This window comes from Phocoena phocoena, chromosome 6, assembly GCF_963924675.1.
Source record: "Phocoena phocoena chromosome 6, mPhoPho1.1, whole genome shotgun sequence".
NCBI lineage: Eukaryota > Metazoa > Chordata > Mammalia > Artiodactyla > Phocoenidae > Phocoena > Phocoena phocoena.
The window spans coordinates 19535936-19555951 of NC_089224.1; the positions used below are offsets into that span (position 1 = coordinate 19535936).

Sequence of the window (20016 nt, forward strand, 5' to 3'; positions counted from 1 at the left end):
GGGGTTGTTCCCAATTTTTGGTTATTATTAATAATACTGCTCTGAAAATTTGTGTACACCTTTTGTGTATGGATATATATTTTCAATTCTCTTGGGTATATACCTAGGAGTGGAATTTCTGGGTCACCTGGTAACTATGTTTAACATTTTAAGGAACTGCCAAACTGTTTTTTTACATTCTCACCAGCAATGGACAAGCTGCACAATTTTACATTCTCACCAGCAATGGACAAGAGTTCCAGTTTCTCCATGTCCTCTATGACACTTGTTACTGTCTGTCTTTTTGATCATAGCCATCCTATTGGTTGTGAAATGGTATCTTGTGGTTTTGATTTGCATTTCCCTGGTGACAAATGATTTTGAACATCTTTTCATGTTCGTATTTGTATATCTTCTTTGAAGAAATGTCTAGTCAGATCCTTCGGCCATTTTTAAATTGGGTTATGTCTTTTTACTGTTTAGTTATAAGAATTCTTTATGTATTCTGTTTATCAGATACAGGACTGGCAAATATTTTTTCTCATTTTTGTGGGTTGTCTTTTCACTTTCTTGAGAGTGTCCTTTGAATTACAAAAGTTTTAAATTTTGATGAGATCCAATTTATTTTTCTTTGCTGCTTGTGCTTTTGAGAATCCATGATCTAACCCAAGGCTTTTAAGAAAACTTCTCTAAAAAAACCGTTGCCTAATCCAAGGCATATGGTGTTAGGCAGGGGTCCAACCTGATTTTTTAAACTTGTGGATATCCAATTGGGCCAGCACCATTTGTTGAAGAGATTACGTTTTCTGCATTGAATGGTCCTGGTGCCAATGTTAAAAGTCAGCTGACCATGAATATATATAGTTTTACTTCTTGACTCTCAATCTAGCCCACTGACCGATAAGTCTATCTTATGCCAATACCACATAGTCTTTACTACTGTAAGTTTGTACTAATTTTTGAAATCATGAAGGGTGAGACCTCCAACTTTATTCTTCTTTTCAAGATTGTCTTGCATTTCCATATGAATTTTGGGTTCAACTTGTCAATTTTTGTAAAAAAAAGGCCATTTGGATTTTGATAGAAATTGTGTTGAATCTGTAGATAAACTTGGGGATCGCTGCCATCTTAGCAATGTTGAGTCTTTCAATCCATGAACACAGATACCTTTCCATTTATGTAAGTCTTACATAATTCCTTCCAACAATGTTTTGTTGTTTTTGGTGTACATGTCTTGCATTTCTTTTGTTAAAGTTATTCCAAAGCATTTGATTATTTTTGATACTATTGTAAATAGAATATTTATTCTATTATTTCATTCTTCATTTTATTCTTGTATTGCTCATTGCTAGTATATAGAAATATAGTAAATTTTTGTGTTGGTCTTGTATCTTTTCCAAAACTGTTTATTAACTCTAATAGCTTTTTTCATGGATTCCCTACAAGATCGTGTCCTTGACCAACAGAGATAATTTTACTTCTTCCTGTTTTATCTGGATACTTTTTACTCTTTTCCTTGCCTAACAGCCCTCCTTCAAACCTGCACTACAGTCTTGAACAATAGTGGTAAGAGTGGACATCCTCATCTCATTACTGATCTTAGGGGAAGACTTCCATTATTTCACCATTAAGTGTGATAATAGCTGTAGGGTTTTTGCAGATGCCCTTTCCATGTGAGGAAGTTCCTTTCATTCCTAGTTTGTTCAGTGTTTTCATTATGAAAGCATGCTGAATTTTTTCAATTTTCTCTGTCTATTGAGGTGATCATGTGGTTTTTGTCCTTTAGTCTATTAATATGGTGCATTACATTGATTTTTATCTGTTGAGCCAACCTCAAATTCTTAGGATAATCTTACTTGGTTATGGCATATAATAATTTTTATACATTACTGCATTAGATTTGCTAATATTTTGTTGAGGATTTTTTCATTTACATTCATATTCCTGAAATTTTATAAACATTTTGTGTCTTTCTATGTGAATTTCTTCTAAATGAGATAAACTCTTAGGCAGAGCATAGGAAAGACTAATATATGTCATTAAGTCAATGGAGTTTTTAATATCTAAACTCTAGTCTCTCTATGCAAATCTCAGTAGGTAATTTCCATGAATGATTTATGGAGCTTTTCAACATACAATTCTTCAGTGGATTTTCTTTATCCCACAGATAATCGGCCTACTAAGGTTTACTCACATGACTATATTGATGTGAACTGTACTCTCTCCCAGGAAGAGATAGGAAGACATATCTTTAGTCTGCACACTTCAAAAGCAGATTTTTGTTTTGCTTTGATATTTTGGGTTTGTTATTTTTGTTGTTTTTTTTAAATGCACAAAAAACAAAATGAATAGAATACCAAATATACAAAAGTCTTTAGAGAAACAAAATTTAGCAAAAATGCTAGGGCACCTTACTTGGTATTTTAAAGCTCTCATACTTTGGGAGTATAAATCCTATCAGAGTTAAAACTACACAGAACACTAGAAATCTAAAGATTTACATTAAAGTAGGATTATACTTAAAACTATTTTATAGTAATTGGGAAAACTTAACCTGATTGGTCATCACTAATAAGATCATTGAAGAATGGAAAGAACAAGAGCATGTTAATTAGAAGATGATGCGGAACCATTTTTCCATAGCACACTAGGGTAAATAATAATAATGACTAACTAGATTAGGTTATCATTAGAACACTGTTTTATTGTTTGTATCTTGTATTATACCACAAGTGCTTTGAGGGCAGGTACGGTAGTGTATTTTGCTATGAGGCATTCGAAATGTCCAATGAAATATAAGTGCATATTAGGGACCACCAAACATTTCTGAATGAATGGATAAGTCAGTGAGTCAAAATAGCTAACAAGAAATAAGTACTGGATAACTTGTCATAGTTTGGGACTATTTTATTTGGGAAATTAGTAGGTCCTTATTAGCCAATCAGTTGGTCTACTTTACTATAAGTTAGTGAAAGGCAGTTCTGCTTATACTCGCCAAATCTGAACACAAAACTGTAGTCCTCTTGTACTCAGTAACTGATTTGAGAGTGGCAGCAGAACAGAAGCCATCCTAAAATAAAGTTATCCAAAACATGAAACGTTTAATTAGCCTTTGATCAAGATATATACCTCTAGGTACAGATGAAATGGATATTTACAATTTTATTAGATTCAATTGCTTCAGGCTATAAACTTCATTGCTGAGTTTCAACTTTAATTTCTGTGGCCTGAGAGAGATGTTTTTGACTATATCACCCTTGAATAAAAACATTAACACCTTCAGTTCCATGCTACTGTCCTCTATATATTAACTTATAAGAAAATAAAAATTTATATAACAAAATTTATTATTCTACTTTTTAATTAAAACAATCTCCTTCATATAATGCAGTTCAGTGATTATGTCGATTTCTGTAATCTATTGCCTATATCTTTATAGATCATACATTTGAAGCCGAATTGTCCTTAAAAATATTCCTTTGTCAATTTCACACTTACTGATAGCAACTTTCTATTCATACTTTGGGTCACAGACATTTCTGAATATGCCTCATCTCTCCTGTCAGATGCTGGAGTCACTGAGGGCGTGAAGTTGTGTGTGGACTGCGTTTGTTTTGTTTATTGACCATATCTGTCCTCCGGGCTGGCAAAGAGTAAGCACGGACTTCTGTCTGGCAGTGGAACAGGGATCAGATCTGGGGGCAGACAGAACCATCATTCCACACACAGCTTGCACCCACTCGACAAAAATTCAGCTCTGCGGCTTGCACACCCCTTGGGTGATCAATTACTCACTGCTCAGACCAAGGTTCCGTCGGGCCAGAGAGTAGAGCTCAATATCAGATAAAAAAGGGAGCAAATTTTTCTCCATTTGGATATTAAAAACAATTATAACTGTTGGGCTGACAACCAAAGATAGGGTTCTATCTCACTGTTCTCTAAAGCTCAACGTGGTCTTTGAACTTTTAGGAATTTCATAATCTCTATTTAAATATATACTGTTATTCTCATGGACAAAAGTTGAAGGAGCAGTATTCCTTTGAATTATTTTTCCAATTCGTTTTTGTTTTTTGGGGGGTTTGTTTGTTTTTCCAATTCTTTTAAAATTATGCCACTATTTTAAATAGAATTTAAAAATCTACTAATATCATGAAAACAAGGATGTCAGAAATGCCTGAGAAACATCAAAACCACACATTGGAGACTGGAATACTCACCTCTACAACGGGCTGTGATAGGTATAAACATCTCCCAGCACTCAGTGGGAAACAAATGTTCTCATTTTTATTTCTGTGGTAACTGCACCATTACTATCTCACATGTGGGGAGTGCGACTAGAACAATGAACCACAGGAAAGGACCTTCAGCACAAGCTACCACTCTGTTAATACATCATCAAGGCCAGATTCTTTATCTACCTTTAAGGCATGATTACAATGCAGGAGCACCACCGCTTCAGCCTGAAGTTGTTATTCACTATACCATGCTAAAACTATCTTCTCACCAGTGAAGGAGCACTGGATTAATCTGCCTTTTTAACAGTTAGGCTGCAGCGTCTAAATGTTACACTTTTTGCGTTACGTGGGCCTCTCACTGTTGTGGCCTCTCCCGTCGCGGAGCACAGGCTCCAGACGCGCAGGCCCAGCGGCCATGGCTCACGGGCCCAGCCGCTCCGCGGCATGTGGGATCTTCCCGGACCGGGGCACGAACCCGTGTCCCCTGCATCGGCAGGCGGACTCTCAACTACTGTGCCACCAGGGAAGCCCTACACTTTTGTTATTACCATTTACAAGAGCACCCTTGGAGAGCACTAGCATTCATAACATTTCCTCTGTCTGAAAAATAAGAAGTCATCATTTCATTGTCTATCATCTGTTTGAAAGATGTGATCGCTTTAATTGTTACTATGATTCTTGACATATTTTGAACATCCATTCATGTGCCTTTTCTAACATTCTCAAGTTGGTGATGTAACATATATCTGTGGGGTAGAAGAAATGACCAAAAGAGTCAATGTATAAATGGCTGAACACCTAATAAGTTTCCATCGATTATTTAGGACGAAATATAGCCATATGAGTATCAAGTACCAGAGGAGGAATAATAAACATGCCACAAGAGGATTTCCCCTAGATATCATTTAAATAGCAATAAAACATACAGTTTCTATATAATCAAAAATAAAAGAAATAACTTTCAATATCTGTTTTTATTTCAATGTAATTCTTGGTGACAAGGGGAAAATAAAGGCATCAAGAGTTTGATGTCTAAATAGTAAAGTATGCTTTTACTTCGGCATTTTTATGGAGAATAACTGGCAGCCATAAAGGATGTCTGTAGGATATTTAGGCTGTGATTTTCCAAGAATAGCTGGGAGCAATGAACACATTTCACCTCAGCTCACAGGCAAGGCAGGGCCCAGACCACAGCCCAAAGCTTGTTTGCTAAGAGAAAATAAGCAGCCTTTTCTCTTCCTTCTTAAACATAAATCTAGATTTATCATTAAAATGATTTCTGCATTTGACCCCTGATTACCACAGAATTTGTGAACTTATATCTGCTTTGATTTTGTCTTTCCTGAATTGTTAGAAAAATGCAAAATTTCATTATGCTTGATTGCTAAGTGAGAGGGTAAGTGTGGAGGCATTTTTCAAGGAACGCCCTTGTTCAACTTGCAAGCAGCACTTACTTGTGATCATATGCACACTCAGAAAAGAGTACAAGCTTCTACCTTGACTGTCACTCACTGGGAAATCATGCATATATCAAGGAGCTTCTTTCAGCATGATGAATGCTTCCCGTGTTTGCAAACTAACACTTCCAATCCCAGTCACCGGGCTGTAGGGGGAGGGGCTCTCTTTCTTCCACTTACCTAAAATTGTCCCCAATGTGAGGGATTTGACAGCATTGAATTCTGTCCCTGAAGACAGGATGACTTGTCTCCTTGCATTCTGGTTAACCTATTAAATGTTCCACATGATATAAACATCAAAATGTCAAGCAATTTTGATGATAAGAGGATGGAAATCAAAGGAAGACCAAGAAAAATGTTAAAGAAAAATAAGCTATATGTTCCTGCTATCACAAAGGTTAAAGAAGAAAAGTGTATTATAAACAATTCTTGTAACACCTGAAATTCAACTCCACCTCATTGCCCATCCCGTTCCCCTAAATTTGTCTTTATGATTTAAGTATCTATAATTGGTACAATCCACAAAGAAATGCAAGAGTTACTTTGAACCTCAAAGTTTTTACTTATTTAGAGGAAATTTGTAACATGAGCAGAAAAATGTATTATTCATACAGATTCAATATAAAAGATTATTCTTCAAAACCCAGTGACAATGTGTGACTTAAAGACTCCAATGTTTTTCAAAATGTATTCCCACTTTAAGCAAGATCTTGCTTTTTCCCTTGTGTTTAAATTTCTGTAGGCTTTGTTCTTTTGTAACCCAGTGGGAATAGGTTCCCACTGAAATATCTCCAGTAGTCACTATGATAAACTATGCAATTTTTCCCAACCAAATAAAGTAAAACCAATGAGGACAGCTTTGTTTTTTAAGTGGTCAAATATTAATAATAATTTTGACAGTCTCTTGCTAAACAAACAGACATTGCAAAACAAAACAAAACACATTGACCTAGCAAGACTCATGGAAGAAGAGTGCCAGATGTGCATTTCTTTTACTAGGATTTATTATCAAATTTTTGCTTTAGGTCATACATTCTGAGCATCACAATTTTGATTACTGTTGCTGTTGTTGAACTTACAACCTTACCTCGACAAAGACCACTGCTGCTTCTCTGTTAATCTTCACCTGGTGAAGCTGTCCATCAGCCAGGTTTTTAAAACCAAAGTTAAAAACATCAGGTTCTCGGTGTCTGTTTAGCTTATACCTGATTTGCAAACTTCCTAAAGAAGAGAAAAATGACATTTTTAACTGAAATATAATTTTATAAAAACCGCCAATGCAGGTTCTAAGGCACATTTAAAAAAATATATAACTTGAATCTATGGAGCATAATAGTCACCTTTCCTGGACTAGTAATCATTTATGTGATGTTCTGGGGCCAAATTCAGAATTCAATTACACAGTCTTAAAAGTCAAGACAAATGGTCTTTTTCCAAGTTCTTCCATTTTCCTTAACCAGAGAAAAAAGTCTAAGTTAAGCATATGAAAATGCCAAGCTAGGCTTGAAGTTAATTATTCAGGTGGTGTTCATATTATTAAATGGTAAAACCTCAAGCAACGTTATATTAACATTCAGTTTCTATAAGCATAACTTCTTTTAATGTGACTTATGTTAATGCATTTTAATGTATCACTGACATTCACACACACACACACACACACACACACACACACACATATATATATATATTTTGCACAACCAGAAATGTTTTCTAAGGTTTCTGCCATAATCAAGAAGCAGCAAAAAGAGAGAAGTGAGTGATTTGCTATAATATCCAAATCTTCCAATCCACACACTGCTCTCCTTCATAGATGTACCCTCTACCTGGTAACTCTGGTACCACCTGTAATATATCTTATCAGTCAGCGATCATAGAAATCTTTTCCAGAAGTTAAGTTTCTCCCCTTTATTCTCCAGGAGAAAAGGTTAAAGCTTGATTTTGCTCTCTAACTTGGAAAGTCTTGGTTCTGTTCTCTTACTGGTGACCATGGGTTAGGTAACTGTCTTCCCACTTTTCTTTGTATGCAGATAGGGCATAATTGAATTCCCAAACACTGATGGGTAAAGAACAATCATATTTATCTGATGCTCATGGAAATTAGCTTTCTATATGGTTTAATGCACTTCTTTACTTCCCTTCCAAGAAGGAGGAAATATTTTCCATGCATAAAATATCTTCTTTCAAAATGAACTGTGACACTAATTTATTCACATGCAGAAGGAAAGACTCCCTACCAATAACAAGAAGCACAGTTGAACATCAGATACATGAAATGATCAGATATTTATAGAAGAAAGCCATCTTAATTTAATCACTGAAATGGTAACGCTAGTGAGAAACATTTGGGGTTATAATGAAAAAAAACCAACCCTAATAACATGGGTGTCACAGGGATGCACTTGTGTTTTTTGTTTGTAGTTTAGCATTGAAAGGGCCCCCTCCTTATGGTCCTGATTTCTCCTAAGTCAGTCTTCTTGTTCGTATGGTAAAGATACTCACCATTCGGGGCGAGGATAACTGAAAGGTATTCCTCATAGAAGGAGCTCACATAGAGTAGTAAGCTGGGCATCCCTGTGGTCCGGAAGCTCAGTGTGGTCATTTCTCCTGTCAATGTCAGATCCTCATGAAATAAAGCCACAAAGGAGCTGGAGTTCTTACTGAAGGTGTCATTGATATGTTGAAAGTCGTAAATCACTGAGGAGCCAGCTCCAAAATAGGCAGAAATTTCTGGAATGACATGCATTTTTGGTTATATTAGCAATATGTAAGTGCACGTGTCTTGTTTTATGTATATTTCTGTATATTTCAAGAATATCTCTAATCCTTAAATATCTCAAAAGAGAGAATAATGGTATGCTTTGCTGTCTTTTTAATTTAAAAATTTAAGATGCAAAACAATACAGTATAAATAAAAAGATACTCTCTCCATAGTCCCGTAACCCAAGACTGAGTAACAATATTTTATTATTACCTCCAAAAGGCTTCATCTTAGGATTACAGAAAATTAAATGTCCAGTGTAAACATACAGTTAAAAGGTTATTGCTCTCCTCAAAGTGTTGCATTGATGACCCTCTGAGAAATCCAGAGGGGGTGACATCAGATTTAACAGAAGCAGTCAACGGCCTTCAAAAGAATAGAATCATACCTCCTGCCAAGTGAAATGGAGGCATTTGGGACAGAAACAATTCTATTTCAGCTAATCACAGAGAACTGCCTTATCTTTTCTTTACAGTGTCAAATGCCAGAAACGTCTTCATAGAGTTCAAATGTTCCATCCTTTCCCTGTAAGCTGCTCCTCAGTCACACTCACCATTCTCGCAGAATGGCCCATCATACGCAGAGAAGGTGCAGTCACACTCGATCCCTCTGCGTTTTTCTCTACACCTCCCTCCATTGCGACACAGGTGTCCGTAGCTGCTACAGTGTCCTGGACACCCTGGCTCCACTCCTGGCGTCATTGTGGCTCTTTCTTCCAGATCCAGGGCCAGCCCGTTCAACCTTAGAGACCGAATGCATCCCAGGAAGCCTCTCTGTCTGCTTGCTGTTCCACCTACAAGGGAAACACTGCAAATGCAAACACGCTCCTGGGTGTCTTCCTCGGGATTTCATCTTCACTTTGAACTGAGGCCAAGGTTTTATGAACAAATATAATTCTGAAAACGTAGGCTGTGGTCAAAAGTTAAGAATCATCAAATGGCACTGAACAGACCATTAATGAAAATATTTTTTAAGTTGAACTTGATAAATATTTGTTCTAAGAATACTTCTTCAAGTTATATTTAGAAAGGCATTTTTTTACATTGTTCCTTTCTTTTTTTTTTTTTTTTTGCGGTACGCGGGCCTCTCACTGTTGTGGCCTTTCCCGTTGCGGAGCACAGACTCCGGATGCACAGGCTCAGTGGCCATGGCTCACGGGCCTAGCCACTCCGTGGCATGTGGGATCTTCCCGGACCGGGACACGAACCCGTGTCCCCTGAATCAGCAGACGGACTCTCAACTACTGCGCCACCAAGGAAGCCCCTACATTGTTTCTTTCTTAAAGAAGAAAATAAACACCATTGATCCTTTTTAAAGTTTAAATTTACAAACAATGACATGCATAATAAAGGTTACATAGTTGAAAATCTTTGTGATGTAATATATATTATAAATTTGTAATATATAAATTTGTGTATGTATTTAATATAATATATATTACAAATTTGTATATATATTTGTATAGCATATCTATTACACATATATAAAATACTAATTCTTACTTAGAAGAGCTCTCACTAATAAAGCTGTGAAAAGGAACTGAGGCAAGAACAAAGAAAAAGAAGGCAGAAGGGGTAAAACCAAAATTTAGGACCTCAGGCCTTTCATACTCCATCCTGGCGGCTCTGAGGTCAGGTGGTATAACATTAACCAAATAATATATATCCCCCTATATTTCTATCATTTCTCATGTGAGCATAATAAATATGGGAGCACAGGAGTCACTTGGAGTGTTTGCTAAAAACAGATTTTGGATTTACTCCAAAAGATTCTGATTCAGTGGGCCTGGGGAAGTTACCCCAAATCTGAATTTTCAACTAACTCCTCAGGTTTTAGAAACATTACCATAGTGGAAACACTAGTTCTAGGGAGACTTCCATCCAAACTTTGTTCCTAGAAATTCCGCTAATTAATCCTCAGGGTTATAAATCAGAAAATAGAATTATTTAATTTGATTTGCAGTTTGATAATTTAAAATGAAGCCTCAACTCAGTAAGAACTAACTGTGCTTGAAGCTGTTTTATGGTGCCATGGGCTGTACACACACACACACACACACACACACACACACACACACACACTTAAATTCACTGAATAGCATTAGTTCCTGCACAGAGCAGTAGGTATCACCTGGCAAAGCAGACTGTGTGCTAATTTGTGATTTATATCAATTTTTCATTGAACCGTGTCCTTATTTACTTTAAAATATGTGAGAAAAGACCAAGTGAGAGCTATTTCATTAATCTGCTTAGTTTCCAAATTAGAATAGAGTTATCTAAAAAGCAATGTAGCAAAAGTTGTTTCTCCCTTTGGGAAAAACAAACAATAATAAAAAATAAGCATGTAAGTTAGAAGGAAGACTCCCACTACCCAGAGCTTTAATCTTTAAAGAATGGACTGCAGAATAATGAGCCAGCTCTGGGTCTAAACAAGGCATTTGCAACAAGAGAGCAGCAGAGGGGGTGCAGGACTGAGAGGAACCAGGTGCTGGGCTGGGGAAAGTCCTGCTGTGCCCAGTCACACGAGGCTGCTTCAGCCTCCCTGGGTTCCTATGGCCTGTTTCTGGAGGGGACTCTGGAGGATTTTGTCCCAGTTACGGGGCTGGTTCTCTAACTATACTGAGAAGTGAAGTGAGAGAAATGGATAAAAATTGCTATTTGTTTTATAAATAGTATGGATAAGAAGTAATTGAAACAAACATAAATTGTCTATGATATTGCGTGCAAGCTTGGGAATCAGTCCAACACGAGTTTGGATTTTCCTTCCAGTTGGGGTTTCTACGGTTAAGTTCCTTGATGTCTCTGAGCCTCCATGATCTCATCTGCAAATTGGGTACAATAATCTATAGCAGAGATATTTATATTAAATGAGCTCTTGGTACATAGTGTCTGTGTGGCTGAACCACCCTGACTCCCTTTTGTCAGCTCCATCTTAGGCCCGCAGTCCCACCCCCTCCTCTTTCTGGGTGACGGAGCTTTAGCTTACTCACACGGAATGCATCCCAGCCAGATAAGTTCCTTATCAACCTTTACCCTTGCCTTCATCGAATATGAAAACTGGAAGAGTGCCTTTTGCTGATGCAGGTGGTCATGAGACCCCCTTGAGGAGGAAAAAATCCCAATTCCTGACCATGGGTGCTTCTCACTTCGTAGTCAGATTCTATTTTTAGTTTTGGCTCCTTTAAATTCCCCAGGAGCCTTTTCCATGGCATGAAGTGCAGCTGTGAACGTCTCTGACTCATCGTCCCCTGGATGTAAGTTACCCACAATAAACTTCATAATTGCACTTTATGGAGTTGCCTGCTTCGATTTTCAGTCCCAAAGTTCCTTCTCAGTTCAGAGGATCTTATTCAATATCTCTGCCTCCCACCAGGGCCGATAGTAGTCACTGTGGCAATTACTATTATCACTACTGCTGTAGCTGTGATTCTCTCTCGGTCCACCTCTGCATTCACAGCACAGCTCAGTTACAAGCCGCTAGCAGCACTCACCCACAAAGAGCTGGCTGTTGAGCTGCAAGCGGGCGTGCCCATCAGCTGGGGCAGTTTGGGTCTCCCTAGGGAGCTGATCCACTTGAAGGGATGCTTCTTTAACGTTCCGTTCTGCCCTCACATGGTGCCATCTATTGTCGTTAAAGGGAGTGGGGGACTGCACGGTGACCTCACAAGGCCCATTCCCCACATCAAAGGAAAAGGTCACTTCTGCAGGGGCTGGAAATAAAGATATGAGAGCTGGTCAAGTTCATTCACAGGGGAGAAAATTTGGTCTTGAGTAGACATGAAAAAAGCACCACGACATGCTCCTTATGAAAGAAGACCATGATACTAATGCAGACAAATGTCACTCTGAGCTGGTAAAAAAAAAAAAAAAGCGAAAGCAAAAGCAAAAAGCAAAGCTGACTTTAACATACTTCTTAGAGTTTACTATTCATCTTGCTAAGCCCTAAGTAATAGAGATATTTACCTATAAAAATACAACTAACATTTTATCTGACTTCATAGGTATAAGTGAGTTTATTTAAAGGTGGTTTAATTCTTAATATAGTTTTAAAAGCACTATGTGAAATTCACAGAGTAAGAAATTAAGCTTTGTCTACATACATAAACAGTATGACTAGTCAATTAAATCACATAATTTTGTGATTTAGTCAGCAGTTATTTGACCAGTTTGGTTTAATATCCTGATTGCACATAGAATTAAGACAACAAGGAATTGTATAGACTGTTGTATGTTTCGTGAATCACTGTTTTAGTTTCTATTAAAAATAATTATTTAAAATCATAGAATTTTAGCATTTAATCAAGAAATACAACTGACAAAGGAAACATGGCAATACATCAGAAATTACGTTACTAACGAGGTTATTGTTAATAACTGAGTACCCCATGGCTTTGCCCAGGGTGGGCAACTCACCTCGCAGCTCTAGCCTGATGAAGTCTGTGATCCCCAGGTTCTCTACAAACACCCCCGAAAAAGCTGTGGTCTTAAAAAAGAAAGACACATCAGCGCTAAGCTCTCCTCGGAATGTAGGGAAATGAAGGTATGAAGTCTCAGTATTGAACGAAGCTGAATTCCAAAATGAATCTGTTTACAAGAAGAAAAAAAGACAGTGAAAATAACAATGAAACAAAACAAACAACAATTACTTTTTATATTTCTAGGATTTTTACCATTCATTGCATTATTTATCTTTAAAAGCCTTCATTTTGTGGTTCTTCTGAACATGTAGCCATGACATGAATGTCCAAATAGTGATTCTTTTGAGGATTAAGAACATGGCCATGGTTGCAACTGCGTGGAGGGACAATCACTTTGGAAATGACCCGTGTTTTTTTAAAAACAATATTATTTTGTGAATTATCATCAAGTAAAATTGACTTTTTAGGGACATACAGTTCTATAACTTTTAATACATTTGTGGATTTGTATAGCCATCATTAAAATCAGAATAAAAGACAGTTCCATCACCCCAAAAACCTCCCTCTTGCTATTTCCTTATAGTCACAACCTCCAACCACCCTTAAGCCCTGGCAATCATGAACTAGTCTCTGTCCCTATAGTTTTGCCTTTTCCAAATAGCATATAAATAGAGTCATGCAGCATGCAACCCTTTGAGATCGGCTTCTTTCACTCAACATAAAGCCTTTGAGATTCATTCGAGCTGTTGCATGTCAATATCTATTCCTTTCTACTGCTCTGTAATATTCCATCATATGGATCTGCCACAGTTTATCTGTCCACATTCAAGAACACTAGGGGTCTTTCCAGATTTGGTCAATTACACACAGAACTGCTATAAACATTCATGTAAAGGTTTTTGTGTGGACATATGTTTTCATTTTTGTAGGGTAAATTCCCAGGGGTATAATCCCTGGGTCATACGGTAAGTATGTTTAAATTTATAAGATACTGCCAAACAGTTTTCCAGAGTGGCTGTACCATTTTTAATTCCCATTAACAATGTATAAGAGACAGAGTTGTTTCATATCTTCACCAGCATTTGATACTGTGAGTATATATTTCTTTTATTTTAGCAATCCAAATTGGTGTGTAGTAGTATCTCGTTGTGGTTCTAATTTGCCTTCCCTAATAGGCAATGATGTTGAACATCTTTTCATGTGCTTATTTGCCATTCTTATATCCTCTTTGGTGAAGTGTGTTTTTAACTTGGGGAGAACTGACATCTTTCCTATATTGAGTCTTCCAATCCATGAACACAGTATATCTCTCCATTTAGTTAGATTCTTTGATTCCTTTCTTCAGTGTTCAGTCACTTTTTGATGAGTTACAGATCTTATACATGTTTTTGTTAAATGTATACCTAAGTATTATATCCTTTCTAGCTATTGAAAATGACTTTGCCTTGTAAAATTTGGTTTCCATTTATACATTGCTAGCATATATGACTGATTTGTCTTCTGTTGACCTTGTATCCTGTGATCTTGTTGAGCTCACTTAATAAGACCTAGTAGGGTTTTTGTTTTTGTTTTTGCTGGGCGGGGTGGGGGGGGACATTCCTTGAGATTTTCTACGTAGGCAATCGTATGTATATACGTGTGACTAGAGTTTTCTTTCTTGCTTTCCAGCCTGTATGCACTTATTTTCTTTCTTACATTATTGCCGTGGCTAGGACTTCCCATATGATCAAAGTTGTTGAATAGATGTGGTGAGATTGGATATCCTTGTCTTGTTCCCATCCTTAGGGGTAAAGCATTCAGTTTTTCACCAATTATTATGATGCTAGCTGTTTTGTATAGATACTGTCCTATTAAGCTTAAGAATTTTCCTTTTATACCTAGTTTGCTAAGAATTTTATTATAAATGCTATTATGATGTAAATTATCATGTTGAATTTGTTATCATAATAATTCAAATTATAATGTTCATATTAATTGATATAGAAAAAGCACCTGGAGTGATTTTTCTTCCTTAGACTGTTAACGTGGTATGGTAGATCAAACTGATCATCTTCCAAATACTGAGTCAGTCTTGCATCATGGGATAAACTGCAGTTGTTGGTGGTGCATTTTTAAAAATATTCCTGGATTATTTGTTAGTGTTTTGTTGAGGATTTTTGCATGTGTTGGTAATAACATCAGTAGTTATCATTTTTTTGCACTTCCTTGTCTAGTTTGGATATGAAAGCAATGCTCTCCTTAAAATGTTGGAAAGAATTTCCTCTTTTATTTTCTGAAAGAGGTTGTGTAGATATGGTATTATTTCTTTGGTAGAATCATCAGTGAAACAATCTTGGTCTGGATTTCTTTTTCAGAAGGTTTTTAACTACAAATTCAATTCCATTAATACTATTAGGTCTATCCCAGTTGTCTGGTTTATCTTAAGAAAGTTTTGGCTGTTAGCGTTTTTTAAGGAATTGGTCCACTTCATCTATGTTGTAGAATTAATACGTGTAGAGTTGTTTGTAGTATAGTTTTATTATACTGTTGATGCCTGTGGGGTCTGTAGTGTTATCCCAACGCTCATTTCTCATATTGATAATTTTTATTTCTCTTTTCTTTGGTCTTAGAGGTTTATCAATTTTATTAATATTTTAAAAGAATCTTTTTTTTTGTTTTTATATACTCTGATTTTAATTTAATTGATTTCTATTCTTTATTATTTCCTTCTTTCTGCTTGCTTTAGGTTTATTTTTCTCTTCTATTTCTAGTTTGGTTTTTTTTGGTGAAGTCTTACATTATTGAATTGAGATCTTTTTTCTTTCATAATATAAGTATTTATTTCTCTCAATATCCCTCTAAGCACTGCTATAACTGCATGCTACCAATTTTGATACACTGTACTTTAATTTTCATTCAGTTCAATATATTTTATCATATCTATTGAGACCTTTCCTTGACTCAGGTATTATTTGACAGTTTGGTGTTTAATTTCTAAGTGTTTTGAGACTTTCTCACTATCTTTTTTATTTATTTCTAATTTAATTCAATTATGTCAAATCTTGCATTTTGTAAGATTCTACTGTTGGTAGAGTATTCTATAAATGTCAATTAGATTCATTTGTTTTCTGGTGACATTCAGGTCTTCTATATCCTTGCTGATTTTCCCTCTATTAGTTCCATAAGCTAATGAGAGAGCAGTACTGGACTTTTTAATGATAATTATGAATTTCTCTATTTCGCCTTTCCACCCTGTCAGTTTTTGCTTTATGTATTTTGAAGCTCAGTTATTAGCATACACATTTAAGATTCTTCAGTCTTCTTGGTCCTTTTTTATATGTATTAATTTTCTTTGCTTGCAAGCAAAAATTTTAATAAAAAACTCCAGATTTCTTTAAATTCATGTTTGTGTAGTATATCTTTCTCCATCATATTCTTTTATTATGCCATTATATTTGAATTGAATTTCTTATAGACAGCCTATAGTTGAGTCATAACAATCTGTCTTTTAATTGGTTTACTTAGACCACTTACATTAAATACAAATGTTGATATGTTAGTTCTATCATTTTATTATTTTTTCCTATTTGTTCTATTTTTTTGTTCCTCTGTTTTCCTTTTTCTGTCTCCTTTTGGGTTATTTATACATTTTTCAGTATTCTATTTGTATAGCAGTTTCTTAATTGGTTCCTTTAAGGATTACAATATATATACTTACCTTTCTTAGTATGCTTAGAATCTATGTTTTAACTACTTCAAGTGATTTGTAAAAACTTTGACAACAATTTTGTCCTTTTACCTACTCCTGTTTATGTTGTTGTTGCCATGTGTATTATATCTACATAAAATTAAAACCCTGTGACCCTGTGAAATAATGTACTTTTTGCTTTCAACCCTCAGATATATTTAAAATAATAGGAGAATAATCTATTAAATTTACCCAGTTATTTATCATTTCTAATGTTGATTTTTTTATTCCCAAAGTTCAAAATTTCCTTCTGATATCATTTCCTTTCTATCTAAAAAAACTTCCTTTAGAAATTCTTTTAAAGGATGCCTTCAGGTGATGAACGCTTTCAGCTTTCTTTCATTTGAAATTTTAAAAAATTTTACCTTCATTCCTGAAGGATATTTTTGCTTAGCATAGAATTCTGGACTGACAATTCTTTACTTTCAGCACTTGAGAAATGTTTCGCCACTTCCTTCTGACATCTATATTTCTGATGAGAAACTTACTGTCATTTGAATTGGTGTTTCGCTATAGGCAATGCATCATTATTCTCTCTAGCTGATTTCAAAAAATTTCTCATTGCCTTTAGTTTTCACGTGTTTGTTTATGATATGTCTAGATGTGAATTTCTTTGAGTTTATACTGTTTCAGGTTCATTCAACTTCTCAAGTCTCTCTTTTGCCAAACTTAAAGTTTTCAGCCATTCGTTTTTCAAATATTTTTCAGCACCAGCACTCTTTCCTCTCTTCTTCTGGAAATTCAATTACATGAATGTTATATCTTTTATTATTAACCCACAGGTCCCTGAGGCCCTGTTCATTTCTTTTTCAACCTTTTTTCTTTCTCTTGTTCAGATTGAATACTTTCTATTTATCTATCCTCAGTGTCATTGACTGTTTCATCTCAAATCTGCTATTTAACCCATCCAGTGCATCTTTCATTTCCATTACCGTACTTCTTATTTCTAAAGTTTCCATCTAGCTCTCCTCTATATATCCTATTTCTTTGCTGAAACTTTCTCTTTTTCTATTTGTTTCAAAAGCATTTATTATTACTTGTTAGAGTTTTTGTGTAATAGTTGTTTTAGTGTCTTTATCAGATAATTCTAACCTCTGTGTCATTGGTATCTGTTGATTACCTTTGCTTATGCAAACTTGGATTTTTCTGGTTCTTTGTATGTGAAGTAATTTTGGATTATTTCCTAGATCTTTAAAATATTATGTTAACCAACTCTGGGCTTTGCTTAAATTCAAAGTGCATGTTCATATTTTTCTTATTTTGCAGGCAGCTGTCCTGGTTAGGATCTGGCCACACATTCCAACCTGCCCTCCGTGCATGGTCCATGGTTCCTATGGCTGTCCAGTTTTCAAAGCTTTTGCAGTGCTATTCAGCTCTGCCTCACTTCTGCACCACTCAGTGGCCAGTCTGAGTCCTGGATGGTAGCCTCTTCAGTTCTCAACTTTGGTCTATAATTAGGAGCAGATGCAGGCATGTGTAGCTCTGAGGTGAACCCAGGACTTCATAGACAACTTGTGGCATCACTCTCTTGAACTCTTCCCTCTCTGTGCTCTTCCAGATACTTTCCAGTTCCCTGCAGCTCCCTTTTCAATCATACAACCAGAAAACTAGGGCTCTATTCAGCCTGCTTTATTGTGCTTTCCTATTCACTCCTGCACCTGTACATATGTCCATTGCCTAGTGATGGGTGAACAGAGAAAGAAAACAAAAGTAACATGAGTCTGCCACTGTCGTAGAGTCAGGGCTCCCCTGTCCAGAGCAGAAGATGCTTTTCCTTGGAGTTCTGGCTCTTGTGTGTTTCTGAGGCAGCTTCTACCACTATTGCCATGGGGCTGCCTGGGAACTGGAACCTCAGAAAACAGAGAGAAGGGGAGAAATGAGACTACTGTGCTCTCTCACAGTTAGGAGCTCCCTGTCCCCTCCTCCAACCAAGACTACAGGACTTCTCCTGGGACTCTCTACATCTGGGACCCAGTGGCTGAGAGATACTGGAGGAAAAAATAAATGGTGAATTTTGCTTTCTCTTCCCTGCTGCTATTTGCTTTCCAGAGTCCTGAGATAACTGCTTCACACATTCTGTCCAGGTTTTATGGGTGAGTTCAGTGAGAGAGATGGGGTGGGTTGTACTTGCTTCACCTTATCCAGAAAGAGAACTGTGGTTTGCATATTTATGTTATGAGTAAGAAAAATAACTATACTATCATCGAGTCAAGGCACATTCATGGGCTTTCTACATTTTGACTATCTGCATCTCAGTATTTTTATCTGAAATAGGACCCTCTTTTTTTTCCAATAGCAAGGTTCAGAAATGCCAGGGTTCCCTCACATGGCAACAATTCCTATGGGGCCCCAGGGAGGGTTGTGGTTCCACAGGCCCCACTGTGGTACTGCCTGGCTCAGAGGGCAACATGGCTACTGTGGCCTTGGTGGACGTTGTACTTTGGCCTCTCCTCTGAGATGAGTGCCAGAAGAGAGTTTGGGGCAGAGGACTGACGTGACCTGATTTTATTCCCTCTGGCTCTTGTGTGGAGTATCAGCTAAGTGGGCAGAGACAGTAGCAGGTAGGCCAGTTATGGGGCCACAGCAACAATCCAGGTACAGGTGGTAATGGAGATAAATTCTGGATCCATTTTTGCAGTTAGAACCAATAAGATTTGCTGATGAATTAGATGTGGGTTATGATAGAAAAGAGAAGTTATGAGAGACTGTAATGTTTTCAGTCTAAGAAGCAACAGGAAGAATGGAGTTGCTATGCATTGATTTGAGGAAGGTTGGTGTGGAAATGCTTTTTCTTTTCTCATTTTTTTGACAAGTTGGGTTTGAAATGCCAATTGGAATGAAGAAGTACAGAATAGCCAGCTGGATGCAGGAGCTGGGAGTTCAGGAAGACTGGGTATAGGTACAGGTGTGGAGGTCACTGATGCCCATGCCATATTTAAAGCCATGAGATAATGGGAGAAGATCACCAGTGGAGAGCAGAGAGGAGAGAGGGCGGAGGATAGAGCCCTGGGGAACCCCAACGTTATCCTGCTGGCGAGGTGAAGGAAGGTTGGGGAGAGGAGGGTAGGAAAATTTTGTGGTATGCTGGCCACCATGTAAAGAAAGTGAATTAAAGAAGTTTGAATCATGGGAGGAATCCAAAGTTGCTGACAGGTCAACTCAGATGATATCAGGGAATAAGAATTGGATTTAGAAATGTTGAGTTCTCATTGGTGACAGGAAAAAGCAGTTTCTGGGGAGCAATGGACGAGATGGAGGAGAAGGCCTGATATTCAAGAGAGAGTAGAAGGATGAAAATTAAAGATAGAACTCATATATTTTATTTCAGTTATTTTGGAGGCATGAAGGATACACAAGATGCAGTTGGAGGGGTAAGTGGAGTTAGGAGCATCGAGGCTTCCTGTGTAAAAATTCAGAATTGTCAGAAGGCATTAATGACT

The 20016-nt window shown here is 36.8% G+C and overlaps 1 protein-coding gene across 4 annotated transcripts in view; it reads right to left on the minus strand.

The window, feature by feature from the left end:
* LOC136124350 (contactin-associated protein-like 3) overlaps positions 1-20016 on the minus strand; it is a 146622-nt gene that overhangs the window by 12398 nt on the left and 114208 nt on the right. For 3 of the 4 annotated variants that reach the window (XM_065879001.1, XM_065879000.1, XM_065879002.1), the window contains 6 exons: positions 12845-13015; positions 11923-12141; positions 8986-9225; positions 8174-8401; positions 6759-6892; positions 5852-5939 (listed from right to left, as the gene is read on the minus strand). In XM_065879001.1, coding sequence (XP_065735073.1) covers positions 5852-5939; positions 6759-6892; positions 8174-8401; positions 8986-9225; positions 11923-12141; positions 12845-13015 — 1080 coding nt within the window. The remainder of the gene's footprint in view (positions 1-5851; positions 5940-6758; positions 6893-8173; positions 8402-8985; positions 9226-11922; positions 12142-12844; positions 13016-20016) is intronic. The other variant, XM_065879004.1, reaches the window with a different exon arrangement.